Source organism: Gopherus evgoodei, chromosome 2 (assembly GCF_007399415.2).
Source record: "Gopherus evgoodei ecotype Sinaloan lineage chromosome 2, rGopEvg1_v1.p, whole genome shotgun sequence".
Lineage (NCBI taxonomy): Eukaryota > Metazoa > Chordata > Testudines > Testudinidae > Gopherus > Gopherus evgoodei.
The window spans coordinates 64,796,882-64,811,908 of NC_044323.1; the positions used below are offsets into that span (position 1 = coordinate 64,796,882).

Consider the following 15,027-nt stretch of genomic DNA (forward strand, 5'->3'; position numbering starts at 1 on the left):
ATGTTGCAGGTAGGTTATAGTTCTTAATACTCAGCCTGCCCCTTTAAGCCTGGGACCAGTCTCCTCAGTTCAAGTTTTTGTCTTCCTTGCATTCTTGTTGCTTCCAGTGCAGATGGGTGAGAAGAAAGGCAAAGCATGATGCCACTATCACCTATTTTATATCCTCAGTCCATGTACCTGAAAAACACTAGCCCCAACATGTCCTGGTGGCCTTTCCTGAGTCACAGAGTTAAATAATCCCCCATTGTGTAATGCTTGCACAGCCCTCTTACAGCATTGTAAATCCCTTGATTACAACTCTCCTGCCGATTAAGGGTCATTTAACACCTCCTGGGAGTGAGTGATCTCCTTTTTGTCACTGGAGAAGTAGCAGTGGAGACCCTAAAACTCACAACATATTTCTGTATCATAGAGCAAAATTTCACACACACTAATGATATGCATATTTTGACAGAGCAATAGGTTTCAGCAGATCATGACCTTTCATATGATATCTTACATGGCATGTTTCGTATGAAATATATCATAATTGTGTGATGGGTGAATATGGGTATTCTGGGGTGCTGCTTTGATTTAGAGTGCCACACACCTATTAAGTCACATTCAGTTTATGTACTAATACTTCTAGTTCTTCCTGTTCATTCCCCATACACTTTGCATTTATTTATAGACATCATTGCATCTGTCACCATAATCCCAAAATGGTCAAAAATGTTTTCTTAGTTCTGAATGCAGTGAAGTGTTTTAGAATTGTTTTCAGGTTCTTAGATTAGAAACTTTGCAAGGCTGTTATATTGGGTATGACCACTGGAAGATCCCCTATACTAGGTGAGCGTCCCATAGCTGGCTATCCCAGGATTAGGAACTTTTGTATAAGCAGAGCAGCAGAAAGGAGCCACAATGTTGCCGAAGATCAGAATCTTGTGTCACCAGCAATGTTTGGTTTTGAAAAGTAAAGAAGAATTGGGGTGGGGGGAGTGTTCTTAGTTTTTATATATTTTAATAAATTAAATGCCTAGACCTTTTGGGATAGATGTAAAGAAAGGAAGCCCCTTTTTCTTCCTAACTATACACCCTGTTTCTACTACTAATATGGTGTTTTTCATGCATGTGTGAAAGAGAGAAATCCATAGAAATCTCCTTGGATCTACCAATGGCTTTTCAATCATTCTCTATAACAGGGGTGGGCAAATATGGCTTGCAGGCTGGATCCAGCCCCTCAGGGCTTTGGATCCGGCCTGCAGGATTGCCCCCTGTGGCGCCGCACACTCCACGGCACTGTCAGAAGCAGCTGGCACTAGGTCCCTATGGCTCCCGGGCGGGGGCGCAGAGGGCTCCGTGCGTTGCCCTTGCCTCCAGGCACCGCCCCCCACAGCTCCCATTGGCTGGGAACGGAGACCTCTACCCCTCCTCTCCCAGGGGCCACAGTGCTTCCTGGAGCGGCGCAGGGCTGGGGACAGGGCAGACATGCACGGAGCCTGCCCTGGCCCCGGTGCGGGCTGCTGCCACCCTGGAGCTGCTTTAGGTAAGCGGCGTTGGGCTGGAACCCGAACTCCTCCTTCAGCCTACCCCCCAACTCCCTGCCATGAGCTCCCTGCTGCATCCTGCACCCCTGTGCACCCCAACCCCCAGCCATGAGCCCCCTCCCACAGTTCACACCCCTTCCCTGAGCCCCCTTCTGCACTCCACACCCCTCCTGCACACTAACCCCCTTCCGTGAACCCCCTCATAAACCCCTCACCCCTCCTCTGCCCCAATCCCTTGCCCTGAGCCCCTTCCTGGACACCACAACCCCTCCCATACCTCACACTCTCTCCTGCACCCAACCCCCTGCCCCAGCCCTGCATACAATTTCCCCACCTCGTTGTGACCCTCAGCCCAAAAATTTTGCCCACTCCTGCTCTATAATCACCAGCTGGTAGAGATCGATGTAAGTGGAAGTTTCTGGAGATAAATTGGACAATAATTAAAAAAACAAATGGGGGGTGGGTATGTGAAATCAGACTGTCCAAGGAGTTGTTAAATTTACAGGCACAACCTCAGTCAAAATTGGGATTAGAACAGATGAGGTGGGAGCAATTCTCAGACAAACCCAAACTCCTTTAATTTTAAGAATGAACCAATCCCTGCACTCAGTTAATTAAGAAAACAAGGTTTCACTACTTGGTCAATTTTAAATAGTTATTTTGTGGCAAACTAATCTTGTTTGTACCAAAAGGCATTTTGACCATATAGTATGACAAATTACGTTATATAAATTTACCAATTAAAATGCAGTTGTTGGAAAATCACTGAAATATGTGTTTACTATATATTACTGTATTTGTATATCTGTGGTTGTTGAGGGGGCTCAGGATAAGTGAGTCTAACATACTATGGATGAGGGAGCTATGGCGTACAGTGAAATTGCAGGGACGAGTAATAATTTATACAAATCATGACGGTCCACCCATACAATCTAATGGATCTTTTCCCTCTCTGATTCTGTATATGATTCTATAAGCCTTACCCATAATAATGAAGAGTCCAGATTTGCAAGCAAGATAAGATTACCGTATTTTTTTAAAAAGGCAAAATGACACATTTTAGATCAAAGAAAAATCTGAAGCAAGGATTTTTTTAAACTAAAAATGTCTTTGTTAAGATTGTTTTAATTAACATTTGTGTTATTTTCCATTATACCAAGCAAAATTATACACACATAATGTACTTACTTCAGATCTACAGCATTGTGTATATAACATACGGTAAATTGACAATAAGGGTGCTTAAATAACACTACTATTACAACACACACAGTAAATGCAGCCAGACGCAAGACTAGTACACTAGGTTACAATAGCTCAAGTTGATGGAGCTACTCCCGATTGGCACTGATGTAACAGAAGGAATTTGTCCCAAAGCTACTGTGTAAAAGAATTCTCATACAGTGGGCCAAACTCGGTGCAGAGATCAATCCTATGCAGCTCAGTTTTCTTAGTTACAGTGACAGGAGAAGTCTCACTTGTTTGTTAACTTTTTGCCACTGTCGTAAGTAAAGGTCTCTTTTTCTTTTTCCCTAGAATGAGGTTTCCATGTTGAAAAATGAGGTAGCACAGCTGAAACAGTTATTGTTAACACATAAAGACTGTCCAATAACAGCCATGCAGAAAGAGTCGCAAGGATATATAAGTAAGTAACTGGTGTATTTCCATGGTCTACAGTCATTCATAAGAACAGCAATGAAAGGTACCAGGCCCTTCCTCCACCCATTCAGTACTTTCATTTAACCCATTCGTTCTGAACATCATAGAATTAAGGTTTAAAATGAAATATCTGGGGGTTGAGCGGATACATTTAAAGGAGCACTCTTTGGGTATGTCTACACTACGGGATTATTCCGATTTTACATAAACTGGTTTTGTAAAACAGATTGCATAAAATCGAGTGCATGCGGCCACACTAAGCACATTAATTCGGCTGTACCGAGGCTAGCATCGATTTCTGGAGCGTTGCACTGTGGGTAGCTATCCTGTAGCTATCCCATAGTTCCCGCAGTCTCCCCCACCCATTGGAATTCTGGGTTGAGATCCCAATGCAAAAACAGTGTCGCAGGTGATTCTGGGTAAATGTCATCACTCAATCCTTCCTCCGTGAAAGCAACAGCAGACAATCATTTTGCGCCCTTTTTCCCTGGATTGCCCTGGCAGACACCATAGCATGGCAACCATGGAGCCCGTTTTGCCTTTTGTCACTGTCACCGTATGTGTACTGGATGCTGCTGACAGACGTGGTACTGCAGTGCTACACAGAAGCATTCATTTGCCTTTGCAAGGTAGCAGAGATGGTTACCATCCCTATTGCATCATCTGCCATGCCATTGTAAATTGGTGATGAGATGATGGTTATTGCTGCTGTCATGGGTGCTCCTGGCTGGCCTCGCTGAGGTCAGCTGGGGGCGCATGGACAAAAATGGGAATGACTCCCCAGGTCATTCCCTTCTTTATGTTTTGTCTAAGAATAGAGTCAGTCCTGCCTAGAATATGGGGCAAGTGTATTAGAGAACCAGAGAGCACAGCTGCTCCATGTCAGAGACCCAGAGATCCCGCAGAAATGATGAGCTGCATGCCATTCTAGGGGGTGCCCCTGCAACAATCCCACCCGTTGCTTCCCTCCTTCTCCAACCCTCCTGGGCTACTGTGGCAGGGTCCCCCCATTTGTGTGATGAAGTAATAAAGAATGCTGGAATAAGAATCACTGACTTGTTAGTGAGATAAAATGAGGGGGAGGCAGCCTCCAGCTGCTATGATAGTCCAGGCAGGACATTAAAGGGTGGTGAGGGAGAGGAGTCCAGCCTCCTGCTGCTATGATAGTCCAGGCAGTACAGAATCTTTTCTTTAGACATGAAGGTGGGGAGGGGCTGATGGAGCTCAGCCTCCAGTTGCTATGATGAAGACGGTTACTAGCCGTTCTGTACCATCTGCCGGGGATGACCGGGAGTCATTCCCATTTTTACCCAGGCACTCTCGGCCGACCTCACCGAGGCCAGCCAGGAGCACTCACGGGCTGATGATGAAGATGGATATCAGTCGTATTGTACCATCTGCCATCAGGAAGGGAATGCTTGTGTTCAGCGCTGCAGCGCCCCATCTACCAGCAGCGTGCAGTAGACATAGGGTGACATTGAAAAAAGGGGAGAAACTTTTTTTTTCCCCTTTTCTTTCGGGGGAGGGGGAAGGCTGTAAATTGACGACATATACCCTGAAACACCCGGGAAAATGTTTTTGACCCTTCAGCCATTGGGAGCTCAGCCAAGAATGCAAATACTTTTTGGAGACTGCGGAGACTGTGGGATAGCTGGAGTCCTCAGTACCCCCTCCCTCCCTCCCTCCATGAGCGTCCATTTCATTCTTTGGCTTTTCGTTACGCTTGTCACACAGCACTGTGCTGTGGACTCTGTATCATAGCCTGGAGATTTTTTCAAATGCTTTGGCATTTCATCTTCTGTAACGGAGCTCTGATAGAACAGATTTGTTTCCCCATACAGCGATCAGATCCAGTATCTTCCGTACAGTCCATGCTGGACCTCTTTTTGGATTTGGGACTGCATCGCCACCCGTGCTGATCAGAGCTCCACGCTGGGCAAACAGGAAATGAAATTCAAAAGTTTGCAGGGCTTTTCCTGTCTACTTGGCCAGTGCCTCCGAGTTCAGATTGCTTTCCAAAGCAGTCACAATGGTGCACTGTGGGATACCGCCCGGAGGCCAATACCGTCGGTTTGCGGCCACACTAACCCTAATCCGACATGGCAATACCAATTTCAGCGCTACTCCTCTCATTGGGGAGGAGCACAGAAACCAGTTTAAAGAGCCCTTTATATCAATATAAAGGGCCTCGTTGTGTGGACAGGTGCAGGGTTAAATCTCTTAAACGCTGCTAAATTCAGTTTAAATGCGTAATGTAGACCAGGCCTTACAACTGTTATGAACTCTAATCCTGCAATTGAGTGCTTGAAGGCAAACTACTGCATTTGCCAGGAGATTGACTTCTGCTGGATTAGGACTGTATGTTTTAATGATTAATAATTTGTAAAATACAGGGCCACCCAGAGGAGGGGACAAGTGGGGCAATTTGCCCCGAGCCACACAGGGGCCCCGCAAGCTGTTCCGGGTTTTCGGCAGCACTTCCGCGGCACACCCTTCACTTGCTCTGGGTCTTTGGCGGCGGGTCCTTCAGTGCAGTGGAAGACTTGGAGCAAGTGAAGGACCCGCCGCTGAAGTGCTGCCCGGTGAGTACAAGTGCCGGAGGGGGGAAAAAAAAGCCGCAATCAGCGGCACTTAGGCTGCTCTACCGCCGCCGCTTCATTCTTTGATGGCAATTTGGCGGCGGGTCCTTCCCTCCAAGAGGGACCCACCACTGAATTGCCGCCAAAGACCTGGCCCTGCCCCAGACCCCCTGAATCCTCTGGGTGGCCCTGGTAAAATAAAGTTGTGTTTACAAGACCCCAACCAAAAATGGCATGGTGTGGTTGAAACATAAAATAAAACTAGTCTCTACACCACAGTGCTTGAAGCAATGGCACTGCGCCTGCAATGAGATGCACAGATAGACACTTGTTCCCCTGAAGAGGAGCCCCAGTGAACTCAATTCTCCATTCTGACAAATGTACGACAGGCAACAATGTACTTAACATGTACTTTGGTAAGTGGTGTCATGGTGGAACCCAAAAGAGTCTAATCGTAGGAAAAAAAAACTAAGCAGGAAAAGTTTACGAACATTTTCCTCCAACGAAAATGGTACCATACTCTGAACTTGGTATGTCTGAGGTACACAATCACTTCTTTAATATGCATCTGTCATTAAAAAAGAAAAAGTTAATGAAGATACTGTAGCTAACTAGAGACAGAAACAATCCAAGTGGACATACTGCACATGTAGGAACAGGTGTTCTGCTGTGCTGAGTTTCTGCTCGGCATGGCAGAGGGAGATTGCTATACCTCCCTGCTTCTCTCCCTGGCTCCAGAATAGGTTAGAGCAGCCTGAGAGCTGTTCTAATATTTGCAAAATGGCAATATTCCCCTAAAGCAACAAACAGCCAGAGTTCAGTGTGCTCCAGTCGTATCCCCAACATGTGCGCGCACACACACACTCACCCCCTCCCTCTCACCCCCACACTGGTGTCTCCAGAAAGGGTTGCATAGGCGCCAGCTATGTCAGCTCTGTGCCCTTTGGGAGTTTCTTTACATTAGAAGAATGATCAATTTGGGAAATAGGGCCAGATTCCATCCCCGCTGCACCAAAGTGAGTAAGGCCTAGTATTAGTATTAGTTCTAAGGACAATGGGATTTCATTATCTTTACTACTGAGTCTTGCTTATATTAACATTTCTGTGCTGCATTGCATTGTAATGCATATTTCAATCCCCTCTGATGCAATAAATAAAGCATTTAAGCACCCAGTTACCAACTCTCATAATTCTAATCACAAGTCTTGTGGTATTTGGCCTTTAAGAAAAGTCAGGTTATTACATGACTCTCGTTTTTAAAAGGGAGTAAGTTTCTAGCCCTCATGGAGAAAAGCTTGAAAATGTGAACCTTAAAGGGTCTAAAAACTTCAAAGGCAAACAAAACAAAAAAGCCCTCCATATCTACTATTGTTAAAATCTCATGATTTTGAATGATTGGAGTTGGCAGGACTGTATCCTTGGTGGTCCGTCTTCTATTTAACAGTACTGCAATACTGTACACATCATTTTAATGTGTGTTCTTTTTTCCCCAGGTCCTGAGAGTAGTCCTCCTGCAAGCCCCGTCCCAGCTTGCTCACAACAGCAAGTCATCCAGCATAATACCATTACAACTTCCTCTTCCGTCAGCGATGTCGTAGGAAGCTCCACCCTCAGTCAGCTTGCCAGTCATAGAACAGACATGAACCCAATTATTTAAAACGGATTGGTCAGAAACTGCTATGGGAGAGTGGTAGCGTAATCGAATGTCCTTTGTGTTAAGGATATTTTCAACACTAACTCAGCCTGGAAGACTCCTCAGTCCTTGGAAGACTCTGGCTTTCATTTTTATAGTTATTAAAGTATGCCTTTTATACTTAGTTACAAAAAGGGAGTTATGCAATTAATATGCTATCAGCTTGGGAAATGCTTTGGTGCTTTCTCCAATTTTTTGGTACCAGTTACTTGTTTATAAACGGAAATGTTTCTGTACATAGTTGTGTTTCCTTCTTACCAGTCTAGCCTGAGGCCTCAAAATCATGGAGTTTTGTTAAACGGCAGCTTCTTAGCCAAAGTCATACATAAGTAACTAGGAATAATTAGGTTATATAGATATTCAGGGAGTCTGGTGATAGCACATGAGAAAGCAAGTTAGCTTTGCAATATCATCAGAACCCCACTATATATTCAAAACCTCTTTCAGAGAAAAGAAGGGTTTTATAATACATGGATATCAGAACAAATTCAAACCCAGGTAATATGCCCACTTGTCTTGCTTTCCTCTTTCATTTCCCTATTGTCCCTCTTCTACTTAAGTTCTCTCTTTTGTCCTTCAATTGTCCATGCATCTTCCCTCCCTAAACTCTGTGGCTCTTTCTCCTTCACGCCCTTTTTTCTTCTGAGAATACTAATGAAGAAGAAAAGACTTACCTATATTCCCCTCCCTCTTCCCTGTGGAAAAAAACCTTTTGGCATGGTCACTGCTTTCAATAGCCCTTCACCCACAGCTGGGCTGCACTGAACTTTTGCTTTTTAAAAAAAGAAATATGCAGGAGTTTAATGCTCCTGATTTAGTGTTTTAATAAACAGTGAAAGTAGTTTAGCCATAGGTGATGCACGATTGAAAGCCAGCTGTGCTGGTGCTAGGGGGATGGAGCCTTGCACGCTTCTGTTGTAAATGTCCATGGCAGAGTACAAGGATAGCAAATCACACCTGTTTATTACAACTGGTTTTTACACTGCCAACTGTTAATGTAGAAAAGCCATGTAGTATATAATAATTCAGAAAGGTTCTAGTCACTAAATCAGTGACATTGTTTCATCATCAGCTGCTAATAGCCTAAGATTTATATTTCATTTATAGCCCATTAAATCAGTTTGACCAGTGAGGAATAGGTTACTGTTAACTACGAGGAAAAGACCAGTTCTTCACAGCTGATCTTTTAAACGTATGTGGAACGGATCCTTAGCTGGCATTGATCAGTGTAGCTCCATTCATGTAAATGATGCTATTATGCTCATTTAACTAGCTAAGTCTCAGTCCCAGTATGACATTAAAGCACTTTTTAGCTGCTGTATGCTCCAAAGCCTGCTATATGCTGTGGATGAAATTTACCCTATGTGGAAGGCCAACAAAAGGCCGAGGCACTTCTTACATCCTGATTAAGCCCAATTTTGAATGCTTAGACCTTGTAGGCTTGTACTGGCCCTCTGCACAGAGGTGACTTTCACCCTGAGATAGTACCAGTCACATATGGGAAATCAACCATTAAGAGCACTGTAGATAACAGCCAGTTAGTTATATTAGCTGCAAAGAATCCTGTGGCACCTTATAGACTAACAGACGTTTTGGAGCATGAGCTTTCGTGGGTGAATCGTCGGACGAAAGTATGTTTGTACCTGATTCTGCTCCCACTGAAATCAGTGGCAAAAATCCCATTGACTTCAATGAGAGCAGGACCAGGCTCTTACTCTGTTGTGATAAATGTTTGTGACTGCATTTAAAAAAAAAAAAGAAAAGCCAATTAATGTTACTCCTGGCAAATACTCTACTGATAAACACTCTTCATTCTCAAGCTGAGTTGTTTTCCTCAAAGGTCATTTAATTGTTTTCAGAGGAATAATAGTTTTTAAAGGGTGTTTTTTATTTAAAGAAACAACCAAACAAATGAAGGCCTTTCCCCTCCACCCCCCCATGAAGCACTGTAGTGATTAGAGCCCATTGTGGAAGGGAAAGCAATCTCTAAGGATCATGAATCATCATTTCTGAATTAGTTTTTATCTTGGTAACTCAGTTAACTTTTTATCAGTATTCTTTAACAACTCTCTTTCCATTTATGCAAATATTTTTGGAAGAAAAATTTTGAGTGTACAGTATAAATCATGACTTGATTATATAGTCTAAGAACCAAAACAATTAAGGAAAAAAACAAATATAAAGGATTTTCTATTATATTTTAGCAAACATATACTTTTTAAATGTTTTAAATATTGAATCTGTAATTCATTTTTTAAATCCAATTGTAATAGCTGAATGGTTTTGCTTCCTCATCGCTACTAGGGAAACTTTTGTTCAAATATACAGCCTTAAACATAAAGTTCCAGTTGAAGCTCCATTATAAAAAACAGGAGGTATTATTGGTCCAAATTTCATGCCTCACCATCAATCCCTGCCCACAAAAATGCCATCATAGTGTTAATTTAGTTTTAACTTGTTTTTTTTTGCATGGATAGCACTTAAATACATTATAAAAGACCTGTTGATAATATTAGAAACACAAATGAGCTATACTGCACTAGAATTAAGATTTGGTTTTACTTTTGTTCAGACTCAGCTGAAATATTTAGCTGTTAAACTGAAAGCCTCGACAGAAAAAAAAAAAAAAATCTTGCCTGAGTTTTGTTAAATCCAGCAACTTGACAGTTTGACTGATGTGTATTATATATAGCTCAATTATGTCTTTTTTTAATGCTAACTGGGCAAGCCAACCATGCATTTGCCTAAATGTGTAATTATAATTAACTGTCTCCTCGCTATACTATTGGCCTATAGGTATAATTGTTATTAGTGATGTGGAAATAAGTAAAGGATGAAAGCTATTTGCTATTGCTTCTTGTAACTGTAAGTGCAAGATTCACAGGCAAAAACAACATGCAGCATATTGATATTAGGTATATCAGTAAGAGGACCAACCATACTGCTCATCTTTCATTGCTCAACAAATGAGCTTCCATCATGCTTAAAATATACTTGCTTTTTGGAGACTGGCTCTGCGGCCTTTATTTGGGCAAGTAGTCCTTACAAGTCATCTCACTGGAGACTTTGATGTGTAAGAGCTGCAGAAACGGGGCCTATGTCTTCTCCAGACAACATCTCCTGTTTAGCAGAAGCAGCTTGTTTTTAAGTTCTGGTGTTCTAAATCCATTTTCTGTGCTGTTTCATGTAAGGATAAATTCTAGTTTTCCCTGGGCTACTACTGGAGACTGATATGTGTTACACCTGTCTTTCTTCAACCTATTGCAGCTGTCATCAACGTCACTACCAGTGAGCTATATGGCTCCCCAGCCTTATTTCATGGGAGTTAACAGTACAGATGGATTATCCTGACCACATTTCTCATTCAAAATGAAGCATCCACATGTTAAACATTTCTATGTACAGCATCACTCACTGTGTGACACTGAAAGAGAGTATGTTGGAAATCCCAGCGATGGATGAATGCAATACTTTCCCAAAAGTGCTGTGTTGTGATTCAAACATTTCGTCCCTCAAGTCAATTTATGCAAGCCATATTCATAACACTGCCTGTGGGAGACAAGTAGTTTGTGTGCTATCATGTTGTGCTTCTAGGACAATGAGGAGGAGGAGGATGTAGAGAATTTCTTGCTGTTTGGAGTTAATTCATGCAGTATAACTAAATGTATGCAGCCCATGTTCTGAATAGTGGAAAGTCAATGGTTCAATTTCAGGTGATTACTTGCCTCAGTATATATGGATTTTAGCATGTTAACTGATCTTGTCCTGTTAACTAACAAAACCAGCTGTAACTGTTGTCAAAAACCTGTCTTTTGGGGGATTTGTATTTTTTTAAGCAACAATATTAAGTGTTTGAAACAGCCTTTTAGTTAGCATAGAGTGTGCTTTTTAGCAGCTAACAACACATTTTTTTTAAAAAAGTATATAGTGAATTTATGAAAATTCATGAGGACCAAAGCAAAACTTAAACAGGAATCTATTAATGTAGTATTCACATAGAATTTTATAAAGTATTTATTAATAAATGTTATTTTAACACATTCCATTTGAACAGTATTCTTGTATGGAATCTGGGTTTTTTTTAAAGTTACAATATTAGTTTTGCAATAAACTACTCTAGGTGTATGTGTATCGTAATCTTTTAGGGTCTCGAGCGGAAGTCGTCCATCTAAGATGGAAAGGTTTGCTGAAGTCTATTGTACAGAAATTCTTAGGATTAATTGTTTTTTTTTAAAGCAGCATTTGCTTTTTGTAACAACAAAAGTTATGAATTTACACTTGTTCCTCTTTTTTTCAAAATGCTGTTCTCTCATTTTAGAAAGCACAGGTAAGCTAAAGGGAAATAATACATAAAACTGGAAAGCCTGTCTTTACTAGGATGATTATATATATATCACCAATGGAGATCTAATGCCATTCTTGCTTCTTTTCTAATATTACATAGTGAGTTGCACTATACTGCCTTACCATTGCCCCTTCTGTCTTTTACTAAGCAGTGTTGAGTAGCTTAGTTTAGACCATTGAAGCTCCATTATATATCAGATAAAATTATTGGAGAGGGAAGAAAAACTATTTTAATTTGTATAAATAAAAACTGAACAGTGCCTATAAAACAAAACCAGTTACGACTAATTAATATCTCAGTTCTACATTTCAGTTATTTATATTATTTTACAATTGCACTTTAGCTCTCGCTCTCTCTTTCTCGCTCTCCCTTATTGAATCATTTAAACGTTTGCACCAGATACATTTATATGCTTTCCCTGATTGAATCATTTAAACGTTTGCACCAGATACATTTATATGCTTTCCCTGTTGGCATATCTACCGTTTGTCTGTCAGACCCACCCAAATGGAAGACGGCTAAGAGAAGCTGAGTGCATCCAATCTGCAATATGACTTAGACTTTACACCTTTTTCATGATGGCATATAAATGTTTTATTATGCAAAGTAGGTGAGGCAGCATCAAAGATATATTTACGTATAGTTTATATCGTCCTAAGAATCAAAGTGTCCTGTATACTGTATGGCAGGAGACTGGCTCTTTTGTGCATTATACTGCCCTTTGACTGTTGTCCAGCCCATGGTAACTATATTGAGCTGCAGCGACAACAATGGCCATACAATGTGCTTGAATTTTAAGTCCATAAAATATAATGTTGCCTCGTAACTTAATAGGGGACAGCACCTTTAAAATAAAAAATAAAAGACTAAAACCTAAGGACAAACAAAAGGAATAAAAGTCTCCCTTGGAAAAAAACTCATTCATCTGAAGTAGTCACCAAAGATGATAACATTTGTGTTCATGTGTGACTGCTTCCTACTGCTTGTGGTTATCTGGTTTTTATCACCGGCTTTATGCTTGGAGCTAAATTGCTTCCCAGGGCTTGTTTTCTTTTCTGTGAGTCCTCCATACCTTTCAAAACTTCTTTTCAGCAAACTTTAAAGACAATGTAAGGCTGAAATGGCAGCGTGGGCTAAAAGATTAATTCTCTACATGGGAAGTCCGATCCCTTTCCAAGGTTTTCCTTGGCTAGGAATCAATAATTATGATCAGTTGTAGTTAGACCAATGTGTAATATCTCGTATACAGGATCTGTAGGCCCTGTCTTAATGCAAGCTAAACATTGCTTATGTTAAGTTTCATGATGCGGAACCATTTCAAAACCTTTGTATTATTTTATAATGTCACGTTGGCCTTTTGTCACATCTCTAAACAAAATATTATCCTCTGAGTCTGCTTCACACATTGAAAATTGTAGCTTTCCAGCAATTGCAAGAAAAATAACAAGAAAAAGGGAAAACCAGTGTTGATAGTAAAGGGAAATTTTGAGGGGAAATGGATTTTCCATCCCTCTCTCCCTGGAGCCTGCTAAAAGATCTCTGGCAGGGACAACTTTTACCACAGCTCAGAAAGATACTTCCGAAAGGCATACAATTTCTGCAGCCCTTCCTCAGGCAAAATTCAGTGATTTTGATTGCCTAAGTAAGAACTTCAGGATTGGGACCCGGGTATTTCCCAATCCATATTCATGGGCTTCCCCTCCATATATTGCTCAATTTAAACACTGATCAGTTGCTTCTTTTAAATATAGTTACTATACAGGAACATTGATTTTTAAAGAAACTTTTAGCACTGCTTGGAGTAAGCCTAAACTATGGAAGTCTATAGATATATATTAAAAAAAAAAAAGGTGCTGTCACTTTAAGTTTTGGGCTTGAGGTTGTTTGTATTGTACTAAAGGTTTTGTGTTTGTTTTATTCTGTAAAGTAACCACCTTCCTCACTGGAAGGAGAGAATTTTTTTTTTTTTGGTACATAAGTGTAAATACGTGCTGCGGCATTTAATATGTTTAATTTTATGTTACGCTTTTTGTTGCGTCCTGAACACATTTATTGTTACAAATAGACAATGCGTTCATTGAAACTGTTCAGCTAGTTCAGATTTTTACATCTCTTTCTAGGTAGAAGAGACAAGATTTTGTGCATTTGTACAAATGTTAATATCACTGCAATTCCAATATAATAAAGCACTCAAATGCAAACACTGCCTCGAGTGTTGCTGCATCCATTTATATGAGCGAGGAAGGCAATGGGTGGGGAGGGGCGACAGCATGGGGGGCATCAGAAGATAACGTGCCTGAAAATAGGCTAAATTGGTCAGCAGAGCATTTATTTCTTAGCTTTCTCAGCATGGAGCTATTGAAGGATGCAAGTCTGCAACATGCTGAGCCCCTCATCATTTACTGACATCAGTGGAAGAAATTAATCCCTATGGAGAGGCCCAGCATAAGTCTGACATTGCATGTAAGCCCTGTGTGGGATTCCAGTCCTGAACAGCTGCATGCTGGGCCTCTACACAGAGGTGAATTTCACCCAATGATGAGGAGAGCACCCAGCACCTTGTAGGATGAAGTCTTAGGGTTGAATTTTTGTCCTGTGCAGAGGGCCTACCCTCAGCCTCAAAAAGTATGGCTACACAGCAAAGAAAAACCCGTGGCTAGCCCATAGACATTGGAAACCACCCATGTTTCAGAGTCCTAGAGCCCAAACATCTACACAGTAATGAAACAGTCCTCCAGCCCAAACCCAGGGAGCCCAAGTCAGCTGGCACAGGCCAGCCACAGGAGTCTGGTTGCTGTGTAAATGGACCCAAAGTGTTTCTAGACCTTGCATAAGCCTTCTGCACGGGGTGAATTTTCTCCTGAATTAATATGTATGCTCCTTATTCCAGCAGAATTGTATGAGCTGCCTCTACTCTTCCTTGGAAGTAAATTGTTTATATCTGAACCATTTGAAGTTAGGGTTAGCCTGCCTCTGCGGCAGCAAACCCAGCTTCAGGGGAATTCCTATGCTTGCCTGGCAATAACTCCAGTAAGAAATGAACTTGAGAAAGCTCTTTCAAGAGCTGAATGTCTGAAAAGACTTTGCTTACATCCTCTGTTGCTGTATCTCAAAGTCAGCAGGTAGTTCTAACTCTGGGAGCCAACCTCACTATTCATGCACAAGGCGCCTCCTCCCCCTGTGCAGGATCAGTCACAAGTGCAGTCTCTCTCTCTGGGTATGTCT

The 15,027-nt window shown here is 41.6% G+C and overlaps 1 protein-coding gene across 3 annotated transcripts in view; it reads left to right on the plus strand.

Moving 5' to 3' along the window:
- Positions 1-14,007, plus strand: part of CREB5 (cAMP responsive element binding protein 5) — a 361,410-nt gene extending 347,403 nt beyond the window's left edge. For all 3 annotated transcript variants that reach the window (XM_030550853.1, XM_030550854.1, XM_030550855.1), the window contains 2 exons: positions 3,063-3,171; positions 7,258-14,007. In XM_030550853.1, coding sequence (XP_030406713.1) covers positions 3,063-3,171; positions 7,258-7,421 — 273 coding nt within the window. In that variant the 3' untranslated portion in view covers positions 7,422-14,007. The remainder of the gene's footprint in view (positions 1-3,062; positions 3,172-7,257) is intronic.
- The last annotated feature ends 1,020 nt before the right edge of the window (positions 14,008-15,027 follow it).